Raw genomic sequence first — 24,555 nt, 5'->3', positions numbered from 1 at the left:
AGGTAAACTCAACAATTATTGTTATGGTTACTGTTGTGGTTGTTGGTGATGTGGTGGTTGCCATTGCTTTCAGTGTTGGCGAATGAAGGCCAGAGAAGCCAGGGTACACATAAAGCAGTAACAGGATTGGCTCTCCTCACTCCCTGCCTTAGCTGCATGTTGGAGAATGGGTCGATAAGCAGCCTAAGTAGTTGATTTACCTCTGGTCCATCCTTCACAAGGGCATTAACCTTTCCAAAACAAACCAGATTCGAGAGGCAAATCCAAACCCACCTTATCTTTGGTGTCTTATTGTCATTCAATGGATCCTTGGAAAGCAGGGGCTTCCTCTATAGACCAGTTAGGAAGGTAATCAGAGGACAATGCATGGAGGTCTTGGAAGAAAGGGAGTCTTTGAAGGTCTTTCAGCAAGGGAATGACTTAGATATAGCTACCATGGGCAAACAGGCAGGCACCAGTCTGGAGGAAAGGAGACTGTTGGCACCAACCAGGAGAGAGGTGGTGATACCCTGGCCTGGGCAGGAGTGAAGGGGTGAAAGCAGGCATAGATGTCAAGGCTCATGCAATGATATGATCAGCAAGATTTGGTCATCATATTTGGGGGCTGAGAAACAAGAAGATGTCTAGGATGACTTTTAAATTTCTGGCTTGGCACTATCCACTCAAAAGAGGAGACATCCATGATGGAATTGGATTTCTAGGAAGCTGATGAGTCCAGGGATGGACATGCTGAGGTTGAGGCATCTGTGAATATGGATCTACATTTTTTTTTTTAAAGCACCAGAAGTTGTAAATATTTACATGAACATAAAATACAGTTTTCTCATTTTAAATCTCTTTAAATGATAACTGCTTCAAAGAAGCCAAGTAGGATCAGTGTATGTAAAAGTGAGGTGTGGGGTATCCAGGAGGAGATGTCCAGCAAGCTGCAGACATAGTGCCTGGAGTCCAAGAAGAAGTCTAATCTGGAGATAAATATTTGGAGTCATAAACATAAAGCTGTTCCCAAATCTCCCCAGTCAGGTTGGCTCTCAATCCCAAATCCCACAGCAGGATTTTCATATATCTATTTTATCCCTTGCCTTTGACAATTATGTATTTCATGTCAGTCAACTCAATTAGACTGAACTCATCATTGAAGACAGAACTGACAAGAAGCTGAGCTTCAGAGAAGTTTAGCTATCTTCTCAATTTCATGCAGCTTGTAAGTAATGAAACCCAAACTGAATTGAAGTCCTTCTAATTAAAGTTCCCTGGAGCATTTCTCTTATGAATATGCTTCCATGTATTGTGGTAGGAACAGTCCCTTCTGGAAGGGCCTCCATGTTCATCTAGCACATCAATGGAAATAAAATGAGCCACCAAGCTCAATGTTGTGAATGTGTAAAAATATAATAAAAACACATAAGCTACATTTATTGTATGCCAAAATTTTATCAGACACTAAGGACAAAAGAGCCAATATCTCCATTCTTTATGACACTTTTACACTAAGGCAGGGTAGTCTTCATGTTTGTCATGTAGCAGAGATAGTAAATCCATAGTTAGTTTTTCTCTATTAACATTGTGAGTTATTATTAGGTTGAGACGCTGTATTTTAAACACCTTGGGTACCTCCTGTTGTTGCTAATAGCCTCTTCAATCAGCCTCCAGCCCATAATTTTGAGCTATTTTTTGAGATTCTTATGTGCAATCTACTTTCAACCATGCATGATTCTAGCAGAGCCCTGTGGAAACAAGAAATTATGAGAAAGGCAGATGGTTTCTTCAAGAGGTAGAGAAGGACACAGACATGGCAGGCCCACACGACCATCAAGCACTTTACAGATCCCGTTCCTCTAATCCTCACAAAGGATTTTCATCACCATTTTGTTGGTAATGAGCATGAGGCTCAGAAAGGTCAGGTGACTTGCCCAGGGACACACAGCTCACAAGTGGTGTGGCAGGATGAACTCAAGTCATCTTACACCGAACCATGCATTTTCCACTTCACTACCCTAAGTGTAAAAATCACTGTTCTTTGTCTTCTCTCTGCTCACTAGATCTTCTGATGGGAAGATCAACTCTTCTCTCTTACACTTGAACTGCTCGCTCATGCATATCTATTAAGGTCATGACACGGCCACGTGGCAGCTCATTATGGAAGAAGTAAGACCTCCAGCAAAGGTTCCTGTTCACTGGTGGGAAAATACAAAGACTTGGCCTTCTGGTCATCAACAAATAAAATGTCTCATGGCTGATAAGGGTTTGGAAGTTGGAAGATCCCTAGCAGGTGGTGTAATCGAAGGCAAGTTACTTATACTCCCAGCTGCCTTGGCTGCAAAATGGGAGTAGTGATGCTCACGTTTCTGGGGTATTAGTGAGCACTGGAAGTGGGTTAAGGTAGTTGGAAGGGTCCAGGAGTGACTCTCCTGCAGAAGATGCTTCATCAGGATCCCTTGTCTTCTCCTTGCTGGTGCCAGAATTTCCTTCTCAATCCTTTCCTACCCTCAGGAAATGTGTACTACAATTGTATGCTTTACCTGGCTCTTAGAAAACTCATGCAATGACCCAGTCCAGCCCCAAGACATCATTGGCTCAGCCATTGCTATGAAAGTAGAAAGGGTCTTTCTACATGAAACACAAGGACCTATGTGCAGTTTTTTGGCAAACGTGACCACTGATTGAGTCCAGGAGAAAGGGCGAGGGTTTGGGGCCATAAAGAGTATGAACCCTAGGGGCACTTGGGTGGTTCAGTCAGTAACTGACCAATGGACCCTCCTGTCTTTGGCTTAGGTCATGATCCCAGGACCCTGGGATTGAGCCCCTTGTCAGGCTCCCTGCTCAGTGGGGAGTCTGCTTCTCCCTCTTCTTCTGCCGCTCCCCCTGCTCGTGCTCTCAGGCTCTCTTTCAAATAAATCAATAAATATTTTAAAAAGAGCATGAACCTGGATTCTTCTACTTACTGGCTTTGTGATGTTACACATATCACCTCATCTTCTTAAGCCTTTGTATTTCCTCATTTATGAAAGGGGGAAATAACTCTAACTTGAGCTGGAGAGCCTATGCTCCAGGGGCTGGCCCATTTCCTGGCCACTGGAATGATAGAGGGTGAGTCTCTGTTGAACACAACAATGTGGAGCCAAAACACAGAAGCAATTAAAAATAAACGGTTACTACATAAAGCAAAACCAAGTGCCACTGAGAAGAGCTTTTTGTAAAAGGCATTTATTTTCAAAAGTTCCCTTGATAAAAATAGAATATGTAGCAAACATAAAATGCAGGAACAAAGAACCTCACTTGGACACACAGCCCACATGCTGCCAGACATTGTAGAGTGTGAACTGGGGGCCAGAGTCTCCCCCAGACCCTCAGAGAGGTGAGTCTGAAGGCAACAAGGGTTCGAGGCTGCTCCTGAGTCTCAGCATGTCCTTCATGATGCTGACGAGAGCAGACTCTCTGGAAATTCATGAGACCAGATGAAAGTGAATCCTTGAATGTCATGGGAGTTGGGGGTGTCTGTGTCTTCTGCATGTGTAACTTATATCCATGAGTTGTACACTACACACACACACACACACACACACACACACACCCCACAAAGAAAACTGTCTGTCTTCAGATTCCCTGGAGCTTTCCTTGGGACTAGTCCATGCCTAAGGCCCAGGTGGCCTTTTTGGCATTCAGAAAGTTCTTCTTCTTTCTCTTGGGAGGGACATGCAATGAGATCTCTGGCTCCTTTGGATTTCTGAATATAAAGAGCTTCTCGCCTGTGTTTAATAAATCAATGGTCTCTGCTCCTATAATGGGGATAGCAGCCAGTTCTCCAATGGACTCCAGGGACAAGTGTGGCCAGCTTCCTTTTCCAGGGAATATGACCCTCTCTCTGAGGGGGGGACATGCCTTCTTTAATATACTAAAGAAAGAACAGAAGACCAGATGTGACATATTTGGCAACTTAACCTCCTGAGTGTCCTGATGGAGTTCTCTAGGAGAACCCACTTTGGGTCCTTCGGTCCTCAACCAGGTGTCATTTTAATGAAAGACACTGTGGTCATCAGATCACCCCTGAAATGAGCCATAGGCACAGACAACTCTTACTGACTCATGACCGTTAACTTTGCAGAAGTTTTGTAAGCCTCTTGTCATCATGTGGTTAGCTTGAAATCAGCTCCGGTTGGAGCAGGTACACCACGAACACTGGGAAATACTACAGACCAGAGCATTTGTCTGTTTCGTCCCCACCAGCCAAGGGTTCAACGTTTCCTAGGACATCACTGCCTGGGAGTCTCATATCAAAGCAGGCTGATGAGACCTGATTCCAAAGCAAGAGTTAGAAGTCGGGCCAACTGCATTTGAAACAGAAGACTGACACTCTTTGGGGATGTCCCATAAAAGGATTGCTGGAGTTCTGTCCAGGAGTGGCCCAGCCCCTAAATCCATGGTTGCTTTTGGTAATGGCCAGGACTATTTCTAAGAGGCCTACACCAGCTAAAAGCCATGGGTTCTCTCAGTGCCCAAGCAGTACATGATGAGGCCATGTCACTGGGGGTCACCTGCTGGATGTCATTGACAGGCTCCCTGGCCCTTCCAGGGCAGATTTGGACCATGAGGCTCCAAGGCCTCCTACCCTTGCAGCTGGGATGAATGTGAGCAAGGATTCAACCCAGTTCAGTGTGACTCAGTGTCTGTCTTCCTGCCATAGCTCCATGTGCCTCCCGGTGGGGCAAACACCTGCGGAGGGTGCCAGTGGGGTGGGACCTGTACTCCTCCTGTTCTGTACCCACTCCCCTCCCAGGCCTACAGCCAGGGAGTGCCTTCACTTCCCCATCCCAATCTGGAGGAGCTATCTTCTGCTCCTTCCTGGAGAACCTCACATTTATACAGCTAGAATTTAATTGCCTTGATTTGGGCTCTAAATCCTGATCTAATCTCTTTGGGACTAAAGTCTGACATCCAGACGATTATGCCTCTAGGACTGTTAACACGGACCATTTGTGAAGCTTGGCCTCAGTTCCTTTCCTGTAGCTGAGAAATGGTAGAAGGGGCAGGACTCAGGATACACGCTCTGCTTGGACATTGAGGGTTTCCAGAGCACTCGCTGGGTATGACCACTTTCTACCCTGTTAATGAGCCGACCTGATGTCACTTTTCTAGTGGGAAACACTGGAAAACACTGGGAAAAACTTGGTCAACTGTAGCAATCAAACACCGCCCCGCCCCTAACTTCCCTCTGACCTCCAGGTGTGCAGAAACCACAGCTAAAAGAGAAAGGTGTTTGACGGAGTGGAAAGATCACTGACCTGCAAGTCTAGGGCAAGAAATGGGTTAGTTCGATGGTTCCAAACCCCTTGACCGCCGGCTTCCCAGCTGCAGGCTTGGTGCCTCATCCTCTGACCTCCCTGAGCTCCAGGGTTACCATCCCCACTTTCTGGAAGTCTGGGAGGCTCAGTGTCGTAGGAGGCAAAGGGCTTTGTAAACTATAAACTCCAACAGCAATGAGGATTTACTCTCCCTCTAATGACATCCCATTTGAAAACAGCCACTGTTGTAAAGTGCTAACAAATGATAAAAGGACATTCTCCCGCTGACAGCGAGAGGCTTATTTATCTTCAATTCCTAAACTCACTGTGACCAAAGATGGTGGTCTTTCGGGAAGGGAATGTGGGTATGGCTGCAGTCACCCTCTCCCAGGTTCCTAGGATGGCCCTTCATCTCCCATCCCACTAACAGGCAGCCGGGCTGACCTCCTGCCCAGCCTACCCGAGCAGATGCCCAGTGTTACCTCTCCTTCCTTTCTCGGGCCCAGAGCATCTTCTCCAGTCCTCTGCTTATCAGTTCTCCTCGCAGTTGGCTTTCCAGGGCTTGCCACCACCCCTGGTGCTTCCTGGAGGCAAGAAGGAAGGGTCTTAATATTTCCTAGAATAGACTTTTCCTGAAAAGCATGATGGTACTCCATCCCTCAACATGACCTTGGACTGATAGGAAGAACTCGTTTTCATGGTCTGTCTCTCCCTCAGGCACACTGATCAAGCACCTTCTTTGGTCTAGATAAAATCTCTGCCCCCAAGGGATTCCCAGTCTGGGGGTCAGAGCCAGGTAATGGGTGACATCAGTCAGATAGCAGAAGGCTGCATAGAGGTAGGGACACTTGAGGTGAGCCCTGCATCCCCACAGAGGGAGGACATGTGTGGAGGAACATTATCTATGTGTTAAATGACAGAGGGTCCACCACGCCCCTTACTCTCCTGCGCACACTAGTGCCTACTGTGCCTAACGGTGGACACAGTAGGAGCTCAGAAGTATTTCATGAATATTTTAAGAAAGTTGAAATAGCACAGCAGAAGATTGGAAGGTGGGCTGGCCTAGGAACCCTAAGGCTATTCGGGAAGGACTGCGACTTTCACCATAGGGGAACGGACACTGCAGTGTCATGTAGGAAGCAAGAGGAAGTAGTTGTTCATGGGCCTTGGGCTCAGGTCCATTCAGTAAAGGACAGTGTGGAACCCAGAGTCCTGTCTGTCCTGCTCTACTCTGGCCAAGCTGGTTCACACTGTCTGGCCGGTGGTAGAGACAGACCTCCTACGCTGAGTCAAGCTTTCTCTCCCAGGAGCCGAACTCTTGGGCACAGAAGATGGTCCTCTGAGGGCAGCACCACAGAGAGCATGTCTTTTGTACTCTCCTGGTCCTGCCCGTCCCAGGACCTGGGCATCCAGCTCTCCCTGGATTCTGACAGGTCCCTCACACACTCTTTTGTGCTGAGATTAGTTAGGCAGATTTTATTGCTTGAAACCCTAGACCCCGAACTTGTGGCCAAGCACGAGGTGTTTGGGACAGAGGAGTGGTGACTGCCTTGCCCTCAGAGACGGTGGCAAGTGGCCGAGGTGCTCCAGAATTGATCCAGTCCAGTTGGCCATGAAGCGGGGCAAAGGAATGGCATGCACGTGCTCCGTACTCGTGGTGACAGCCACCCTGATTCTCTTGCCCTGTCCATTAGAGATCTCTGCTCACCAGCCTCCCAAACACTACTGGCTGAAGACACAGCCCAGTAAACAAGGTCCTCATGAGTGGCCACATTCCTGCTTCAGGGTCACCTCCAATATCTGCGTGTCCCTACCTGCCTGTGCACCAAGAGGAACCAGTGGCATGAAGCTCTCTAACCCTGCCCACACCCTGCCCCCTAACGACGCCCAAAACCAGCCCTGACCATGTCCACACCCAGCCCTCTGATACCTGCCCATCCCTGACCACACCCATGCCTAGCCTTCTGACCACGCCCACACCCAGCCCTCTGATACCTGCCCAGCCCTGACCACACCCACACCCAGCCCTGACTACGCCCACACCCAGCCTTCTGACCACGCCCACACGCGCCCAGCCCTCCAATAGCACCAACCCAGTCCTCATCATGTTTATACTCCTCCCCTGACCACACTCACCCAAACCTGCCCACACCCATGCTTAGCCCTCTGCCCACACCCTGTGGACCCACAGCTGTTGTTCCCACAGTCCCACCCTGCCTCACATGCAACCCTACTCTTCCCCCCTTAGCAGTGCTTCTTACCTTTTTGAGTCAGAGACCCTTTATGACCCTGATAAAAAAAACACGGCCCCCTTTCTCAGGAAAATCATGTACATGCACACCTGTGAGTACAGTTGTGACACTTCGGCGGACTCATGGGCCCTGGGGGAGGAGGCCGGCTTCACCACCGGGTGTTCAGCACTCTTTTCAGGTGTAGCTGTGGCTTTTCTTGCTACCTGGTCCCCCACAGACTCTACTCTTCAGTGGCCCTCTTGCGGCTCCCACACCCCCTCACTCCACACTCAGCTTCCTGCCTTTCCTTATTAAGAGACTTTGATGACCAAATTCATGCCTGGAATTGGCTCTTAAAGCAAATTTTCGAGGCAGCCTTATCCATGATTAAGGAAAAAAATGAATCCAAACTAAACATCCAGTCAGAAGATAACTTTTGCATTCACTATGCTACACACTTCTGTGAAATACTACACAGCTGTTAACAAAAGGACTAGGAAGGGGTTTCGATAACTGTGAAAAGTATGAATTTTAAATTAATGAGATTACAGCAGAGAATACAGTCTAAATGGTGTGATAATTATTGCATAGAATGACGTCTGCACATGGACAAGAATCAGAAGGAAAAAAGCAAACTCCCTGTGCTGTAAGGTTCTGTGGAGCAGGGTATATGCTGGGATTACTACGCACACAGAGACACAGGCACACCCCAAACACATTGATAAAGCCCAGCAAGGAAACACATTCTGGACAAAGAACTGTAAGAAAATGCTCTCAGCCATTTTCTCCAGGTAGTGGAACTAGGACATTTCTTTTTCTTCTTTTTCCTTGTATGTATTTTTTACACTTCCTTTAATGTGTGTATAGCATTTATGGCAGGGGAAACGTTTCTTTCTTTCTTTTTATTTTTAAGGTAGTCAAAGGTTTTTATTTTGATTTCTCTTCCATCACACAGCCAAACCTTCTAACTTTCTTTTTTTTTAATTAATTTATTTTTCATCATTATGTTCAGTTAGCCAGCATCTAGTATGTCAAAAGATTTTCTGAAGATTTCACTTGAAAAATAAATCGGTGATGAAGATAAAAATCAGGACAAAATAATCAAGCCTCCCATGATTTATCACGGGTTCCTGGTCCCTGGTCTGGCTGTCCTTTGCTCCCGGAGCAATGAAGTGCTGACTGGGAAGGTGCGTGTGCCCAGGGCTGCAGGTGTCCCACTTCCTCCCTCCACGAATTCCCTTCCTGGAATCACACTCAACTGGTTTCCAAGAGTAGCCGGGATGGCACACTCACCTCCTTCTGCCCAGGTCAGCGGGCTCCCCACCACCATTGTTCTCTACCATGTGGTCTGGATGCTTCTGGCTGCCCGGATCCAGCGCGGCCAGGAGCTCGGACTGTGAGGCCGTGGGCAGAGCCACGCTCAGGAGCCGGCGCAGGGTGCCCCCGGGCACCATGGCCAGCCTGGACAGGTACGATGCCAGTCTCAGCTCCTAGAGAGGTTAATGGGAAGCTCATGAGCTCACTGCTCTGACCTTGATGAACACCACGCTTTAACGGACGACAGTCTTAGGATGTTTCGTCCCACGGAAGTAAATATTTTAGCAGCTCGGTCTGGAAAAAATGTCCCCCAGTACACAGAGCTGTCAAGTAAAACCTATGTGGTCAGCAACCCTGGCTCACTGCGATGCATCCAGAACCTTCATCTGTGCTCCCGACTGCTCTCAACTCATGCACCAGGACTGCACCTCGGGGCCAGCAGCAGGGACAGCGGGTGAGGCTTGTCCTCTCCTGCCCTGTCCACCATGAGGCAATACGGCTCAGATCAAACAGTGTAGCTCAGCAAACATCTGGAATGTCCCCCAGGCCAGCAGATGGTTGAGGACACTAGGCTACAGGGCACACCTGGATGGATGCCGCGTGGAAAGAGCCTGTCCCCCCGGATCACATCTTATCAGAGCTCGCATGTTCTTCTTTCCCGAACTGACGAGATGCAGACACGAAGTGTGTCATGGTTGCCAGGGGTCAGGGATGGGAGAGGAGTGGGTACGCCTGTAAAGGGGTGGCCCAAGTCAGGTCTTTGTGCAAATGGAACAGTCTGTATCTTGCCGTGGTTCCTGAAGTTTCCAACACGTGAATCTACACGTGAAATGGACACAGAACCATGCACGTGTTTTGTAACCAGTGTCATATATATAGTCATATATATAGCATATAGTGCTAGCCCTTTGTAAGAGGCAACCATTGGGGGAAACTGAGTGAAACACGGGGTGCCAGAATTCTCTATGCTAGCTTTGTAACTTACTGGGAATCTAAAAGTGTTTCAAAATAAGAGGTTAAAAGAGAGAGAGAATAGGTTCTTCCATCTGGGGAGTCTGAGTTAGCCTCCAGCCCCACTGCACCGAAAAGACACTGTGTGTCCTGGGGCAATGCCTTTCTTTCTCTCTGTGCTCAGCTTCCTTATTTGTAAAGTGGGGTACCTATACCACCTACAGCAGAGGCTTCCATGAGAACAGAATGAGCTGCCACGTATGGAATGGTCCCACACTGGTGAGACATAGCAGGTCAGAATATACTTTCTTCTCTCGCAGTCTGGGGGACGAAAGTCTGAAGTCACATCCACTGGGCTAAAGTCAGGGTGATCAAGGCTAGTTCCCACTCAGGCTCTGGGGAATATCTGTCTTCCTGCCTCTTCCAGCTTCTAGCAGCCATCTGCCTGCCAGGGCTCATGGCCTTTCCTGCGTCTTCAAAGTACGTCCCTCCAGCCTCTGCCTCCATCACAGTCACATGGCCTGCCTTCTTCCTGTGCCTGCTCCTGCCTCCCCCCATACAAGGACCCTTTTCCTCCTTCCTGCGTGGATTTCTGTTGCTTGTGTTTTCTCGGCATGTTTCATCCTCGGCTTTGTTTTTAAGAAACGTGGCTTATTTTAAGGAATTTAAGCAATGCAGAAAAACACAAAGATGAATGTTAAAATAGTTATTCCAAATGCCTTTATCCAGAAGTGATTATCAGTAATATTAGGCAAGCATCATTCCAACCATCTTTCTAGACATATATGTGGATGGATGGATGGATGGATGGATGGTGGATGGACAGGTGGATGGGTGGATGGGGAATAGATGGATGGATGGCTAGATGGATGGACAGGTAGGTGGATGGATGGACAGACAGACAAAACTATAAAAATGAGATTGTAATGCACATCAAATACTATTCAGGTTATATATTTATTTTGCTGATTGCCTGCTCTCCCCACTAGACTATCAGCTCCTGAGGGCACGGGCTTTATCTCATATTTACTGCTGACATTCCAGTGCCCAAGACAGTCCTTGCTGCTTACTAGAAGCACAGTGAATATTTATTCATGAACAAAGCCTCTTCAGAGGATGTCAGGGTCTCTGAAGTCAAGGGCACTCCACCTTATCTACAAAGGTTCGGTCATTCTGGAGCCTGGAGGGGGGTAACGGAGGAGTTCAGTGAGGAATGGGGATGGGGTCCCAGCCTCTCCCACAGCACAGGGAAACTCCCTGACTCGCTGGGCTAGTGCTGTTCATTTCTCAAGGGGCACCCCCTTCCCATTTTATTCATGCAGCAATGAGGAAGTATCTTGCTTTAAAGGGAGGGAGCAGGAGCCTGAAACGGAATGGCTAGAGCATCTAAGAGAGCAAGACCTGGTTTCAGTGGCCAGCTTTGCTCTTGGTGGAGCCTCCCCTGTGAGTGTTAAACTTGTGTCCAACAGAGAAAAGGAAGCATGTCTGGGTGCCGGGCGAGTCTCAGAAAAGAGGCTGACCAGGGCAGTCACGATTACTGTAGCTGCTGCTGCTGTTGAGCCTGATGGGAATGTCCTCTGCCTCCCGGCCTGGTGCCGGACGCTTGTCCGCAATCCGCCCAGCAGCTCCACGGGTCCCACTGTCATTGTGCCCGCGCTGCAGGGGAGGACATAGCCCATGGCATGGCGAATGGATCCTCACCTGGCTGTACAGGGTCGCAAAGGTGTCGAACTCCACATTCTCCAGCAAATCCTCAAGCACAACGCTGTGGTCTCGCTCCTCCCTCCAACTGGAGTGCACACAAAATCTATGTGAGTCCACTTTGGTTGTCACGTGATCCAGGAGAAGACCAACGACTTATTTAAATAACACAAATCTCACCTACATTATTATTATTTTTTAAACCTATTGAAAGAGACGCCCAGGAGAGGCATATCTCGTCTTGTTCTAGAACAGTTTGCAAATATTGTATCACGGGGGCCTGCTAGAACAGAGGGTTCCTTGAAGGGAGAAGTTTTGTGGGAGCTGTGGGGAGCATTTCTGTGGCTTGGCTGGGCCATCTGGGGTCCTACTTGGAAAATTCTTCAATATTTGTCATCATGCTCAAGAAGAACCAGATCTGGGGTCCTCGCCCACCATGTGCCCCCTGTGGAAGCAGACCCAGAACCATGAACCCAGCCTGGTCCTGGCTCTGGCCACACAGGTTGGTGGCACCTCTCCACGGAGTGGGAGGGGGGGGAGTCCCCCCAGACCTTCTGACTTCCACGTGACAGGGTCTGCCTACCCAGTCCCTCAGGTGAGAGATGTGGTGACATGATAGGCCTACCCCATGTTCTTGTTGGCTGACACAACTCCAAACTCCTGTCAAAAGCTCTCCTCATGAGCAATTTCCTCCATGAGGCAGGAGGCATGTGAGGATGTCATATGCCCGAAAATCCTGGTGTTATTAAACCGGGTCTACATCTCCAGGCCCTGTGCCCTCTGATCACACACATTCAACCTCTCATACCATTAGTTCATTCTGATGGTTGTGTTTCCAGGAAAGCATCATCAAATACGTTAAAAATAACCCATAAACTCACCACCCACAAGTCACACCCATTACAACTGGGTCTCTCTGCTGTTAATTAGTTTGTGCACGTGTGTTTTCAAAAACGGAATCACACGGCCTCTCTCATTTGCACCCTGTCCTTTCCATGTCAACGTTCTATTGACCATGGAAAATCAGGAAGCTGTAAAAAGTACGTTTGCCAAGAGTGCCTAAAGCCGTGGGCAAAGGCTGACTATCTGTCAATTAGGAAGAATGCAAAGAACAGCCTTAACAAAAGACAGGGGCTCAGTTTGCTTCATAATTTTACAAAAGCAGGGTCTGAACTATTCTGGTCACGGTGAGATCTGAGTTCAAGTCTGTATTCACTGCCCACACGGGTGTTTGCATAAAGCACCAGGATTCCGTATGATGTCACCATAGGGACAGTAGGATGAAGGGCACAGGGACCTTCCCTGAACTATCTTTGTCCCTTCTTGGGAGTCTACAACTATTTAAAAATTAAAAGCTTAAAAAATGTGCTCAGTGAAAACCTCAATGATCTCACAAAGAAAATAAACCAAAGTATAGTCAGAAGCCAGGGAAGAAGTGCATGCCTAAGACAGTGGCAGGGGTCTGAGCGCTGGGAGATGCCTTGGACAGGGGCATGGCAGCCAGGGGTGCATCCAGCTGAGCGGAGAAGTCAGGGAACCCCAGGCCGGCAGGGCCCACCACTGGGCACTGGGATCACCTCTGCTGCTGGCGCTCCAGTAACTTCCGGGCCTGGCTCAAGGCCTGCTGCAGGACAGCAGAGACCTGCCTTCCAGAATCCGTGTCTTCAGGCATGCCCAGAAGCCCGGGCCCGTCCCCAGCCCACTGCTGTCGACTTGCCAGGGCCCGCTGGAGCTGGGCTGCCTCCTGCTGTGCCAGCTTGTCTTCCAGCTTCCTCTCCAGCTCCTGGAGCTCCTGCGCACAGAGGGGCAAGGGGTCCTCAGATTAAACCACACCTCTTGGGCCTGGCACGATCTGCTCTTGCCTGCCTCCCTCATCTAGCTGTGCCCAGTAGCGTAAGGAGGTCATGCCGTGACCTCTCATGCCTCCCTGCCTTCGCGCATACAGCTCCCACCACCTGCAGGGCCCTCCTCTGGTTGTCTGGCCACTCCAGAGTCCCCTTCTGAACCCCAACTCATGAATTTCCTCAAGGAAGGGTTCCTCAGGTCCCACGATGGGGCAGACCCCATCTCCAAAGGTGCCCACTTGCCCTACCCTGTATGTGCCCATCACAGACTGAATGTCTGCAGCCCCTCCCAATTCCTATGTTGAGGCCATCACCCCGGGATGGGATTTGGGAGTGGGGCTTTGAGAGAGGCAATTGAGTTTAGATCATGGTCATGAAGGTGAGGCCCCATGATGGGGTTAGCGTCCTTTATAAAACATGGAAGAGAGAGACCCGGGCCCCCACTCTCTGCCAGGTTAGGACTCAAGAAGAAAGTGGCCATCTGCAAGCCAGGAAGAAAGCTCTCAGCAGCAGCTGACTGCTAATGCCTTGATCTTGGACTTCCAGCCTCCAGAACAGGGAGAGACCCATTGTTGATTCAGCTCCCAGGCTATGGTGTTTTGTTCCAGAAGCCAGAGCAGACTGAGACACTACCCCATCTTCGCAGCTGCCTGATGCCCCGTACCTTTCTACTTGAGTGTGAGCTCCAGGAAGCAGGGCTGCCTCTCTAGCCCACTGTCTGCAGCACTCAGCACCGTGCCCGGCAACTGGCACACTTTGCTGATCTATGTAAGGCACCAGCACACATTCATCCATCTCGGGGGGAAGCCTGTGCTAGGGCACAACCAGCACAATTGACGCTGATGGGACCCCACAGCGCGCTGGGCGCTGTTCTAAATGCTCACATATATCAATCTCATTGAGTCCTTGTAACAACCCCAAGGAATACACAGTCTGTTTTCCCCCATTACAGAGGAGGAGATTAAGGCAAAAGCTGTCTTATGCAGCTTTTAGGGGGCAAAGCCAGAATCTGAGGCCAGACCAGTTCACGCCAGGGTCTGTGTCCTTAACCATCATACTGTTCTGCCTCTCACTGGCTGAGCAGAAGAAATCTGCCTTCTTGGGCCACCAGAGTCTGCTAATATGGCTACAAGAGGTCCACAATCTGCTTGGGTAGATAACGGGAGGGGGAGGCTGGAAGGTCCTGAGCCTCATAAAATGCAGACACATCGGACCTGTTAGTCACCAGATAGTCCAGGGCTTTAAGCGGGGTCAGGGATAGAGCTGGGGTTTACCTCTAAGGGGCTTCGGATGGGCTCCAGAGCAGATGGTGGTCCATCGTCTTCCTACATAACTGCAGAAAAGTCTGCCTTTCTGCCGAGGAGCCAAAGCTTACATCAAACTGTCAAAGTCCTTAAGTCCTCAAGTCCCCAAAGTCCTCAAAGCCCCCCCGCCCATGGCTCAGAAACACTGCTCAAGAACCAAGAGTGAAAAAAAGGGGGCCAGAGAGGGAAATTGGGGCCATCGTGTGCTGAGCATTTGGGTTTTGCCCACAGGGCCATGGAAGCCTTTGAACAATTCTGAGCTGGGCCTCTAACATGCTGACGTTTCTAATTATGGCCATCTGTCTCGTGGCAGCATCCCACATGCAAACATGACCAAACACAGAACTTCCAACAGCGCTAATGAGTTTCTGACAGTTGTTCTGCCAGCACGCCCAGAGCCCAGTGTGGACCTGACTCATTGAAGTCACAATTTTGCTGGCCAGCCCCGGCCACTGCGCAAAGAAGGCAGACTTGAACCCACAGCTGCCAGTGTCTCCAAAGCATGAGTAGAGCACAGAGCGCATCACACGTGTTTTCCAAGACCAGGTGAGTTCTGGCTGGGAACAGAAAATGAGGCAGGAATGTGTCCCGCAGGTTGTGGCTGCTGATGGCATGTTCTCCCAGAGGCCAGCCTCTCTCCAAACTCCTTCTGCACCCTGGGCATCCACCTGCTGCTTTGCACAAGTGGAATCCAAGACCTGATTCTGGAACTCTTCTCACTGGAGTTTTACTGTTGAGGGCAGGGAGCCCAGGACCACAGCTCGCCTGTCCACCCCTCTCCCCAGCAGGGAGCCCAGGGCCTGGCTCGCACAAGGAAGAACAGTCCTGATCAGCATCATCATCTTGATTATTTAAAATAATAATGTCGGCTAGCAGGTACTACTAGACTCAATCCAGCACAAGGCAGAAATGTTTTATTATCGCATTCTATAGGTACAGTGGCTGAGGCACAGAAAGTATTGGTCAAATTTCTGAAGCCCCAGAGCTGCACGAGAGCCTCATTAAGGACCGATTCCGGTTTCTCTGGATCCTGCCCCATCCCTCAGCTCTGCTGTCTCTGGTAAGCACTCTGAAGGTATCAGCTGAATGAATGATTAGAAAGATAGATGATAAGGTGATAGACAGATTGACAGAGTTCCAGAACTTTTACTGGCACAAGCGATCGCGGTGAATGAAACACAGCCCCTGGACTCTGGAACTTACAGCCTAGTGTGGGCGACAGCCTCACAGTTATAGTGACAGTAATAGCCATCACCTGCTATCACAGAGATTCGGGAGGGAGGGTGTGTGAGCACAAAGCTGAAAGAGACCACCTCTGCCTGAGGGAATCATAGGTGGCTTCATGGAAGAGGCCACATTTGGCTTGTCTTAGATTATGGATATGAGCTTGCAACGGGGTGAAGCAGAAGTGAGGCAGGTAATTCAGAGCAATGGAGGCCTGAACATCACACAGGGGCTCAGGAGCAGCGAGAAGGTCTGGGGGTTGAAATGCGGGGTGCCTCCAAGAGTAGTGAAGGACAGGGTTTTAAATCCAGAGCTGGGGGTGGGGTTGCCTGTGATCGTTTCGGTTTATCAGAGAGACTCCTTGGGCTGCAGTGTAGAGAGAGGAAGGCAGAAACTGATGTGAGGACAGGAGCCGTGCTTTGTGGGAGAAGGCGCCAGCCCTGCTTTCCAGGGACAGGAGCTTGGTGCAAAGCTGTAACCTTCCTGAGCCTCCCTCCATCATCTGTAGAATGGGTATCAAAGTATCATGGGCTTGACAGAAGGTTCAAACACTTCCCACGATGCTTTGGATTTAATGAGAGTTAGATTAATGGGAGCAACTTACTACTAGTGTTATTTTTTTCTTTTTCACATCTAGATTCGTCCCAGCAGCGAAGCTGGGCCAGCAGCAGAATCCACAGACTAGGTGACAAGCAGCAAGTGGGCAATAAGCCAGAGGAAGAACAGAAAAAGACACTAGGTTCAGGCATGGAACGGGGTGAGGGGCGGGCCAGGACAACTGAAGCTGTAGGACAGATGCAGTGGGTACGGTTGGTCTGGGGTCCCCTTATCTCCTACGAGGAAGTGTGTCCTCTGCAGATTTGCCCATCATGCTGCTCAGTCCTGTGATTTAGGTAGGTCTTGCCTATGTTCCCATTTCACAAGAGGAATCTAACTCTTTCATCCAAGGAGACGTGCTCGGTACGGTTCTTTTACCAGTCATTTCTTCCAAAGCATTTCATTTCATGTTTTTTTAATTCCCCTGAATGTTTGACTTAAAAGACCATTCACAGTGGGAAAGCTGCTTTCGCAGAATGATCAAACTGTGGAATGAAAGTCTAGTATCTGGAGCAAAACAACAGGCTGGTCTTCCCTCCGAATGCAAACCAAGGAAATGTTGGCTGGCTTTCCACCAACTCGATACTACATCACGTGACCTATGAGCAGTCGCTTCCAGTTCACGGCACATAACTCTTCCAAACCCAGTCGAGAATAAGGAAGCTTTGATGTTACTCCAAAAGCCGGTGAGATAAAACTCCAAATGTAAGCATCATACCGTCCGGTGATGACAGAAATCAGGGGGGGTCTTAAGAAAAAAGAGCCAAGAGGTGTCTCAGGGCTGAGCTGAGGCGTTGCCCAGGGCCCTTGAGGGGCAGCACATGAACTATGCCCTGGATGTCACCAGCTCTGCCCCTCATCAATACATGACCTTGACCTGTTCCTCGAGTCCTTCACTTGTAATTCAGGGCTGGCCCACCCCCGTGCCCACCACCTCTCACTCACACTTGCTGTAGACTTTGGGTTTCCTCCTGTCATTAATTTGCTGAGAAGTTTTCATCTTGGGTGGGTGTAGAATTCGATAACATACTTGATCAGTTTATACAGAAATGATCATATGAGTTTTTTTTTCTTTTCTCCTTTAATCTGTTAACCTGGCAAACTTTGCAAATGGATATTTTGAAGTAAAATCAACCTTAACATTCCTAAGAAAACCTCATCCTGGCCATGCTGTACTAATTATTTTATGGACGGCTGGATTATATTAGTAATATTTTGTTTATGAATTCGACATCTATGCTCACAAGTACAGGTGAACTGTAATTGTTCTTCCTCATGACTCACATCTGGTTTTGGTCACAGTCATGTTTTTCTAACATCAGGAATAATGTGTAAATGAGGTTGCAAAAGTCTGTTAGAATTCACCTATAAAACTATCAGGGTGCATGCTTTTTTGTGTGTGTCAGAAGATTTCTTGACTACTGAATCAGTTTCTCTCATGGTAATAAGACTATACACAGACTGTTTTTCTACTTGAGACATTTTTGACAAATTTTCCAGAAATTTTTCCATTTCCTTTCAGTTTTCAAATTCATCCACATCAAATTGTTCCTTGTTTTATTTTCCAAAACTCTACTGCATGTATAGTTACATTGCTTTTTATTATTTACTGGTCTCTTAACTCTTTTTCATATGGTTACTCGTCTCAGAACTTTGTGTATTTTATTGGACTTTTTTCCAGCAAATTCAACTTTTCACTTTACTGATCCTTTCTATCATGGTTTTGTTTGGTTGGTTATCTGGTACCAGATTTCTTATTTTTATTTTTTTTATTTATGTCATCTTTTTTTCTTATTTTATTTATGTCATCTTCCATCCTTCTTTCTTCAGATTCATTTGTCATTGTTCCCCTCTAGACTTTTATATGATCTTAATCATAAGCCTTTCTTCTTTAATATAAGTTTAGGGCTTAAATTTCCCTTAGGGCTAAAAAACTACTTTAGCCAAATCCCACACATTTTAATATGTTGTATTTACATTATTTTTCTATTCTACATTTAAGCAAATTTCCGTTATCATTTCTTGGACTAACAAATTATTCAGGAGTTAAGTTTTAAAACTTTCAAAGTATGGACTTTGAAAAACAATCTTTTCTTAAATGGATTCAAGGTTAATCTTTTTCAAAAAGATGGTCAAGTAATACTGTATACCTTAACCTTAACTCAAAAAGAACATGTATTTGTTAACTGTTGTCTGTAAGATTCTGTGGGTAGACAGTAAATACAGGTTGATTAATGGGTTAATCAGTTCATCAGTATCGTTAAATATGTCTCATCTGATCAACCACAGGAAGAGGGGTGTGCTGAAATACCCTACTACTGTGACAGATTTATCTTCTCCCTGCTGTTCTGTCAAGTTTTCTTTCATTATTTTGAATATTTTATTACATACATGCAAATTTAGAATCGCTCTGCTCTCCGCATGAATGAAAATTTTAAAGTCATATCGGTATTACTTTTAATTTTAAAAATAATTTCATAAATCATTATTCTATAGTCTATTCTGATGATCTGAACATCTAACATCTTTAGGGACTTTACTCTGTTGGGTTTTTTCGTTTGTTTCTCCTATATATTCAACAGCTTGTTTCGCTCATGTGTTTGGGGACTTCTGATTTTAATTGAGACTTCCTATTTCACTGAAGGTCATCTGTGAAAATCCTGATTTGCCCAGATTGAGACTGTTTTTCTCTGGGAGGATCTGCTTTTGCTTTGGTCGTGCACTGCAGTAGTCAGCCATCCTAGAACCATTTTAATTTGATTCATCGCCTTGGGAGATTTCCTGACAGGAGAGCGAAAGTACTTTGGGATTCCTTCCTCACACCAGCAGAAGCCTTTGACTACAAATTCACGGGGAAGGGATGCCTGGGTGGCTGAGTTGGTTAAGTGTCTGCCTTCAGCTCAGGTCATGATCCAGGGTCCTGGGATCGAGTCCCGCATCAGGCTCCCTGCTCAGTGGAGAGGTTGCTTCTCCCTTTCCCTCTGCCTGCTGCTCTCCCTGACTGTGCTCTCTCTCTTTCTGACAAATAAATTAGTAAAATCTTAAAAAAGAAAAAATTCACAGAGGAGACTCCCCTCGCCACTCCCCCCAGCCCTCTGGAGCAGGGCCGGAAAAGAACAGATTTCCCTATCCAAGGTGACTCCTTTGACAGCAGGTGGCTTTCTCCTCTCACCCCCTCACTGGGTGTTCTACTTCCTCAGGACACCCTAAACCATATCTCCTTTTCCCCCAAATGAACCCCAAATCCCTGGGTTGCAGATTTCAGTCTTTGCCCCAAGATCTTAGTCTTTGGATTTTTTTCCCTGAGATATCCTTGGCCTCTGGGAATTTTCCACATTCTCTTGTGAACTCACAAAACATTAAGATGTAGGTTTATTGTTATTTTTCCAGCATCTGAATGTTTTGAGCGGGAATGCCAACATTTCCACTTCTTTCTTTCCTTAAGGAACATCTGACCTAATGTGGGGTGCATAATGTTTATGGAAAAAACAATTCAGGACTCTTCATGACTTTCAAAAAGGTAAGACAGGAACCCCCACTGGCAAGATCATTGGGGAGAGGCCATGAGCGTGATCTTGTGGGCTGAAGTCAGAAGCAGACTACATTCTGCCCCTGGCATTTATCAGCCTCGTGGACATCACAAAGAACCTGACGGGTCACCTGCATGGATCTCAATTTCTCTCCCCAAGAACTGAACATCCGAGCAGTACCCACATCACAACCCAGCTCTATAATTAAGTACTATAATGAGTGACAGAGAGCATAAAAGTAGAGCAGCATAAGATCGCCACTTACAATCAGTCGTGCTTAAAGGGTCATTTTGAGACATGTGATTAATGGCTATCAGACACGTGAAAAAATGTTCATCATCACTAGCCATCAGAGAGATTCAAATTAAAACTACATTGTGATATCACCTTACACAAGTTAGAATGGCCAAAATTAGCAAGACAGGAAACAACATGTGTTGGAGAGGATGTGGAGAAAGGGGAACCCTCTTACACTGTTGGTGGGAATGCAAGTTGGGTGCAGCCTCTTTGGAGAACAGTGTGGAGATTCCTCAAGAAATTAAAAATAGAGCTTCCCTATGACCCTGCAATTGCACTACTGGGTATTTACCCCAAAGATACAGATGTAGTGAAAAGAAGGGCCATCTGTACCCCAATGTTTATAGCATCAATGGCCGCAGTCACCAAACTGTGGAAAGAACCAAGATGCCCTTCAATGGATGAATGAATGAGGAAGATGTGGTCCATATACACTATGGAGTATTATGCCTCCATCAGAAAGGATGAGTACCCAACTTTTGTAGCAACATGGACGGGACTGGAAGAGATTATGCTGAGTGAAATAAGTCAAGCAGAGAGAGTCAATTATCATATGGTTTCACTTATTTGTGGAGCATAACAAATAGCATAGAGGACATGGGGAGTTAGGAGAAGGGAGTTGGGGGAAATTGGAAGGGGAGATAAATCATGAGAGACTATGGACTCTGAAAAACAATCTGAGGGGTTTGAAGTGGTGGGGGGGTGGGAGGTTGGGGGAACCAGGTGGTGGGTATTAGAGAGGGCACGGATTGCATGGAGCACTGGGTGTGGTGCAAAAACAATGAATACTGTTATGCTGAAAATAAATAAAAAACAAAATTAAAAAAAAAAAGAATGATTAATGCTGGAGTGCCTGGGTGGCTCAGCGGGTTAAGCCTCTGCCTTCGGCTCGGGTCATGATCCCAGGGTGCTGGGATTGAGCCCTGCATCAGGCTCTCTGCTCAGCAGGGAGCCAGCTTCCTCCTCTCTCTCTGCCTGCCTCTCTGTCTACTTGTGATCTCTCTGTCCAGTAAATAAATAAAATCTTTAAAAAAAAAAAAAAGACTGATTAATGCTTACACGAGAGTTTCCGATCACAGCCTGTTCGTGCTTGCCTGTATGCACTTGGCACCCAGTAAGCATGGGTTCCTTTCTTCTCTAAAGGAATTATAATAACATATGAAGTTCTACAATCAACTCATCGAGGACCTAAGATTAGTCCTCAAAGAGTTGATACCATCGCTTTTGTTTTAGGACTAGAGCTCTCATACCTTGACAAAAAAAATGCAGTGTATAGGAAGAATGGTAATAAAGGTAATTATAAAGATAAACAGCAATTCAGTATTTCGCCATATCTAAGGCACCACTAACAGAAAGCCATGCTGTTTTTACATCTCTAAGAAGGACTGTCCTGGGGTTGTTGATTTAAGATGTGCCCCAGTCTCGGCAATGTTCAAAATGTTAAAATTCAAAAGATTTCCTTCTTGGGGGCAATGAAATCCAGCAGGCTTGAGCTGGAAGTCACCTTACTCAGTCCTCCCTGCAACCCTGCAGTTTAGACGGAGCAGGACAGGTTCCACCTGACACTGGAGAGCGTACCAGGATAAACCCAGGAACCCAGAGATGCGACGCAGGCTCCATTCCTCTTCCTTCCCCAGCCCCAAGCCCCGCACTCACCGGACTGTGGGACCCCAGGATCTGCTCACAGGCCAACTTCGTCAGGGTCTCCGACTCGCTCAGCTCCTCCAGGAGCAGGTCCTGGATGCTCAGGAGGGCGGTGTACGCCCACAGGGTGGTGGCCATCCTGGCCGCCTTCTGGAACTGCAGGGAGACAAGGGACTCGGCAAAGCAGGCCTCCTGGGCCTCCAGCTGCTGCACACGCTCCCGGAGAAGTTCTCCACGTACCTGGGGAGGGTAAGCCAGAAGCCAGGCGGGTAAGTGGGGGGCGGGCTGCGGGGAGAGGTCTCGAGGCAACGGCCTCCTGCTAGGCTGTGCTCCGGTAGTCATTCACTCAGGACTTGGGAAGGCCTCCACTACTCACAGCCCTAGGAACAGCAGGGTGTCAGTTGGGACCACAGGACTTCTCTGCTTACAAACCCTCTCCGGGGCTTCTGGAGTCTGGCATTCATGCCACCTTTCTCACTCTGGAAGGTACAGGGAATTGTGTGGCTGGCTACCCAGTGGGAAATCCTTCAAGGTTCCCCACCCAGATGATATAAGTTCAACCTTTCTAACATGGACTCCCAAACCAGCTGACGCGTGCCTTGAAAGTCTGGTCTGTTCCTCTGTCACCCCCATGTGTGCCCCTGGGAGTCCGCTCTTCCAGGCCATTCTGGGCCGGCCAACTCACCATGCTTTTGGGCCTACTGACAGGGCTCCCTACTGTGGTTGAAATGCCATGCATCCCTGTCTTCCTGAGGATCTCTTATCTGTCCTGGTTCCAGGACATTGGTTCCAGCCACTCTCTTTGAAGCGTCCTGACTGGGCATGTGTTTGTCACTCACTTCTCCAACTTCCCTTCCTTCCGGGCTCTTCTCCTGGGCCAGCCTTCAACCACACTGTTGACCCCGCCAGGCCATGAGCCTCTCTGGGCAAGGGCCCTGCACTCAAGGGGCTCCATGGATTCCAGAGGAGGGAATCCTTCCAATCCTCTTGGTCACACAACCAAGCCCCTCATTCTGTCATCTGTGTGTTTGCTCTGTGATCACCACCTCTCATACTTTCTCCAGAAAACTTGCCACGTGAACAATAGGGTCTAATCCTTCTCAGATGCCACTGCCTGAGCCCCTAAAGGCAGGTCCTATAGCTGTGCACCCCCCCCCATAGGGAACTCAATAAACCACCAGCCAAAGAGCAGCTTGCTCAAGCACATATCTTGGGGAAGCCTTTCACTTAATCTTCGGAAGCATGTGGAACTTCAATCACAAAACCAAAGGTAAAAGCAACCCAAGTGTCCATCAACAGGAATAAACACAGTGTGGTCTCTCTGGACAATGGAATATTACATAGCCTTCAACAGGGAAGGTTCTGACATGGGCTACCACACAGACGGACCTTGAGGACACAATGCTCTCTGTGAAAGAAGCTGGTCACAGAAGGACAGACACTGCAGGATTCCCCTTATGTGAGGTACCTAGTGTGGTCAGATGCCCACAAACTAGACAGTGGGTCAGGGGAGAGGTCAGGGGACACAGACATGGGGAGTGAGTGTTTCATGAAGATAGAGCTTTGGCTTGGGAAGATGAAAGTTTTGGAGATGGGGTGGAAGTGGCTGCCCCACAGCATGAATGTGCTTCATGCCACTGTACCGTATAGGCAAAAGCAGTGAAGACGGTCAACGTCACATATATCTATTACCCCCATAAAAAATATTGAAAAAGTTTGTGGAATTTTGTTTTCTGCCATGTAACCTATTTTTATTTATTTTTAAGATTTTATTTATTTATTTGAGATAGAGAGAGAGGGTGCATGAGGAAGGGCAGAGGGAGAAGCAGATTCCCAGCTGATTGGGGAGCCTGATGTGGGACTTGATCCTTGAACACTGAGATTAAGACCTGAGCCCAAAGCAGACGTTGAACCAACTGAGCCATCCGGGTGTACCATGTGGCCTGTTTTTAATCCTCTGTTGATGGTCAGAGGTTCGGAAGTGGCTGACATACAGAAGAATATTTACAGGAAGTAGAGGACGAAGACCCTGTGCGTCCCAAAGGGGCACAGCCTTCCTCTGTCCATCTGTTGTGACCCTCAGAGGAATGCAAGTCCCAGTTTGAAAAGCTCAGATTTCATCTCTACAGCCTGACCTTCAGGAAAAACTCTAATGGGGAGAAGAGGGAAGAAGGGCTCCAAAGAAACACACAGATGGCTTGTTGGCTGGTGGTGGGGAGGGGGACCTACAAGCACTTTCTGGAGAGACAGTGCCTTCAACAAGCTTCAGGGAACACAGAAGAGATCCATATGGCATGTAGGGTCTGCAAACACACAAGGCAGGGGCACCTGCGTATTTGGTTCATGGAAAAAACCACAAAGAGCAGGGACCAGAGGCAGCAACGCCGAGAGCTTTGGCAGAAGAGCCCAGTTGCTCTGGGAGACGGAGGCTCCTTTTCCTGCTTGAACGGGAACAAGAAGCCTTATTCTTGAAAGGATGCTATTAGACCCCAGTCTTTCCCTAGCTTGGAGAACCAGGTGACAGCCCCCTGCCCACCGGTGGGTTTCCATAGTAACCGTGGATCACACCTGAGTCTCCCGGGTCGGCCTTGCAGAAGGGCATTCACACCCCTCCAGTGGTGGCCCCATGTCCT

General features: G+C 48.0%; 1 protein-coding gene across 3 annotated transcripts in view; it reads right to left on the bottom strand.

Annotated features, from left to right (window-relative positions):
- Positions 1 to 3,187: 3,187 nt before the first annotated feature.
- The window catches only part of EVC2 (EvC ciliary complex subunit 2), a 118,374-nt gene continuing 97,006 nt past the window's right edge, over positions 3,188 to 24,555 (bottom strand). For 2 of the 3 annotated variants that reach the window (XM_059380658.1, XM_059380666.1), the window contains exons 17-22: positions 21,935 to 22,162; positions 13,060 to 13,274; positions 11,483 to 11,570; positions 8,807 to 9,003; positions 5,765 to 5,866; positions 3,188 to 3,895 (exon numbers count right to left, since the gene is read on the bottom strand). In XM_059380658.1, coding sequence (XP_059236641.1) covers positions 3,625 to 3,895; positions 5,765 to 5,866; positions 8,807 to 9,003; positions 11,483 to 11,570; positions 13,060 to 13,274; positions 21,935 to 22,162 — 1,101 coding nt within the window. In that variant the 3' untranslated portion in view covers positions 3,188 to 3,624. The remainder of the gene's footprint in view (positions 3,896 to 5,764; positions 5,867 to 8,806; positions 9,004 to 11,482; positions 11,571 to 13,059; positions 13,275 to 21,934; positions 22,163 to 24,555) is intronic. The other variant, XM_059380677.1, reaches the window with a different exon arrangement.

This window comes from Mustela nigripes, chromosome 1 (genome assembly GCF_022355385.1).
Source record: "Mustela nigripes isolate SB6536 chromosome 1, MUSNIG.SB6536, whole genome shotgun sequence".
Classification (NCBI taxonomy): domain Eukaryota; kingdom Metazoa; phylum Chordata; class Mammalia; order Carnivora; family Mustelidae; genus Mustela; species Mustela nigripes.
Note: the sequence above shows the minus strand (reverse complement) of the source record. Positions and strands in the feature narration are given on the sequence as shown.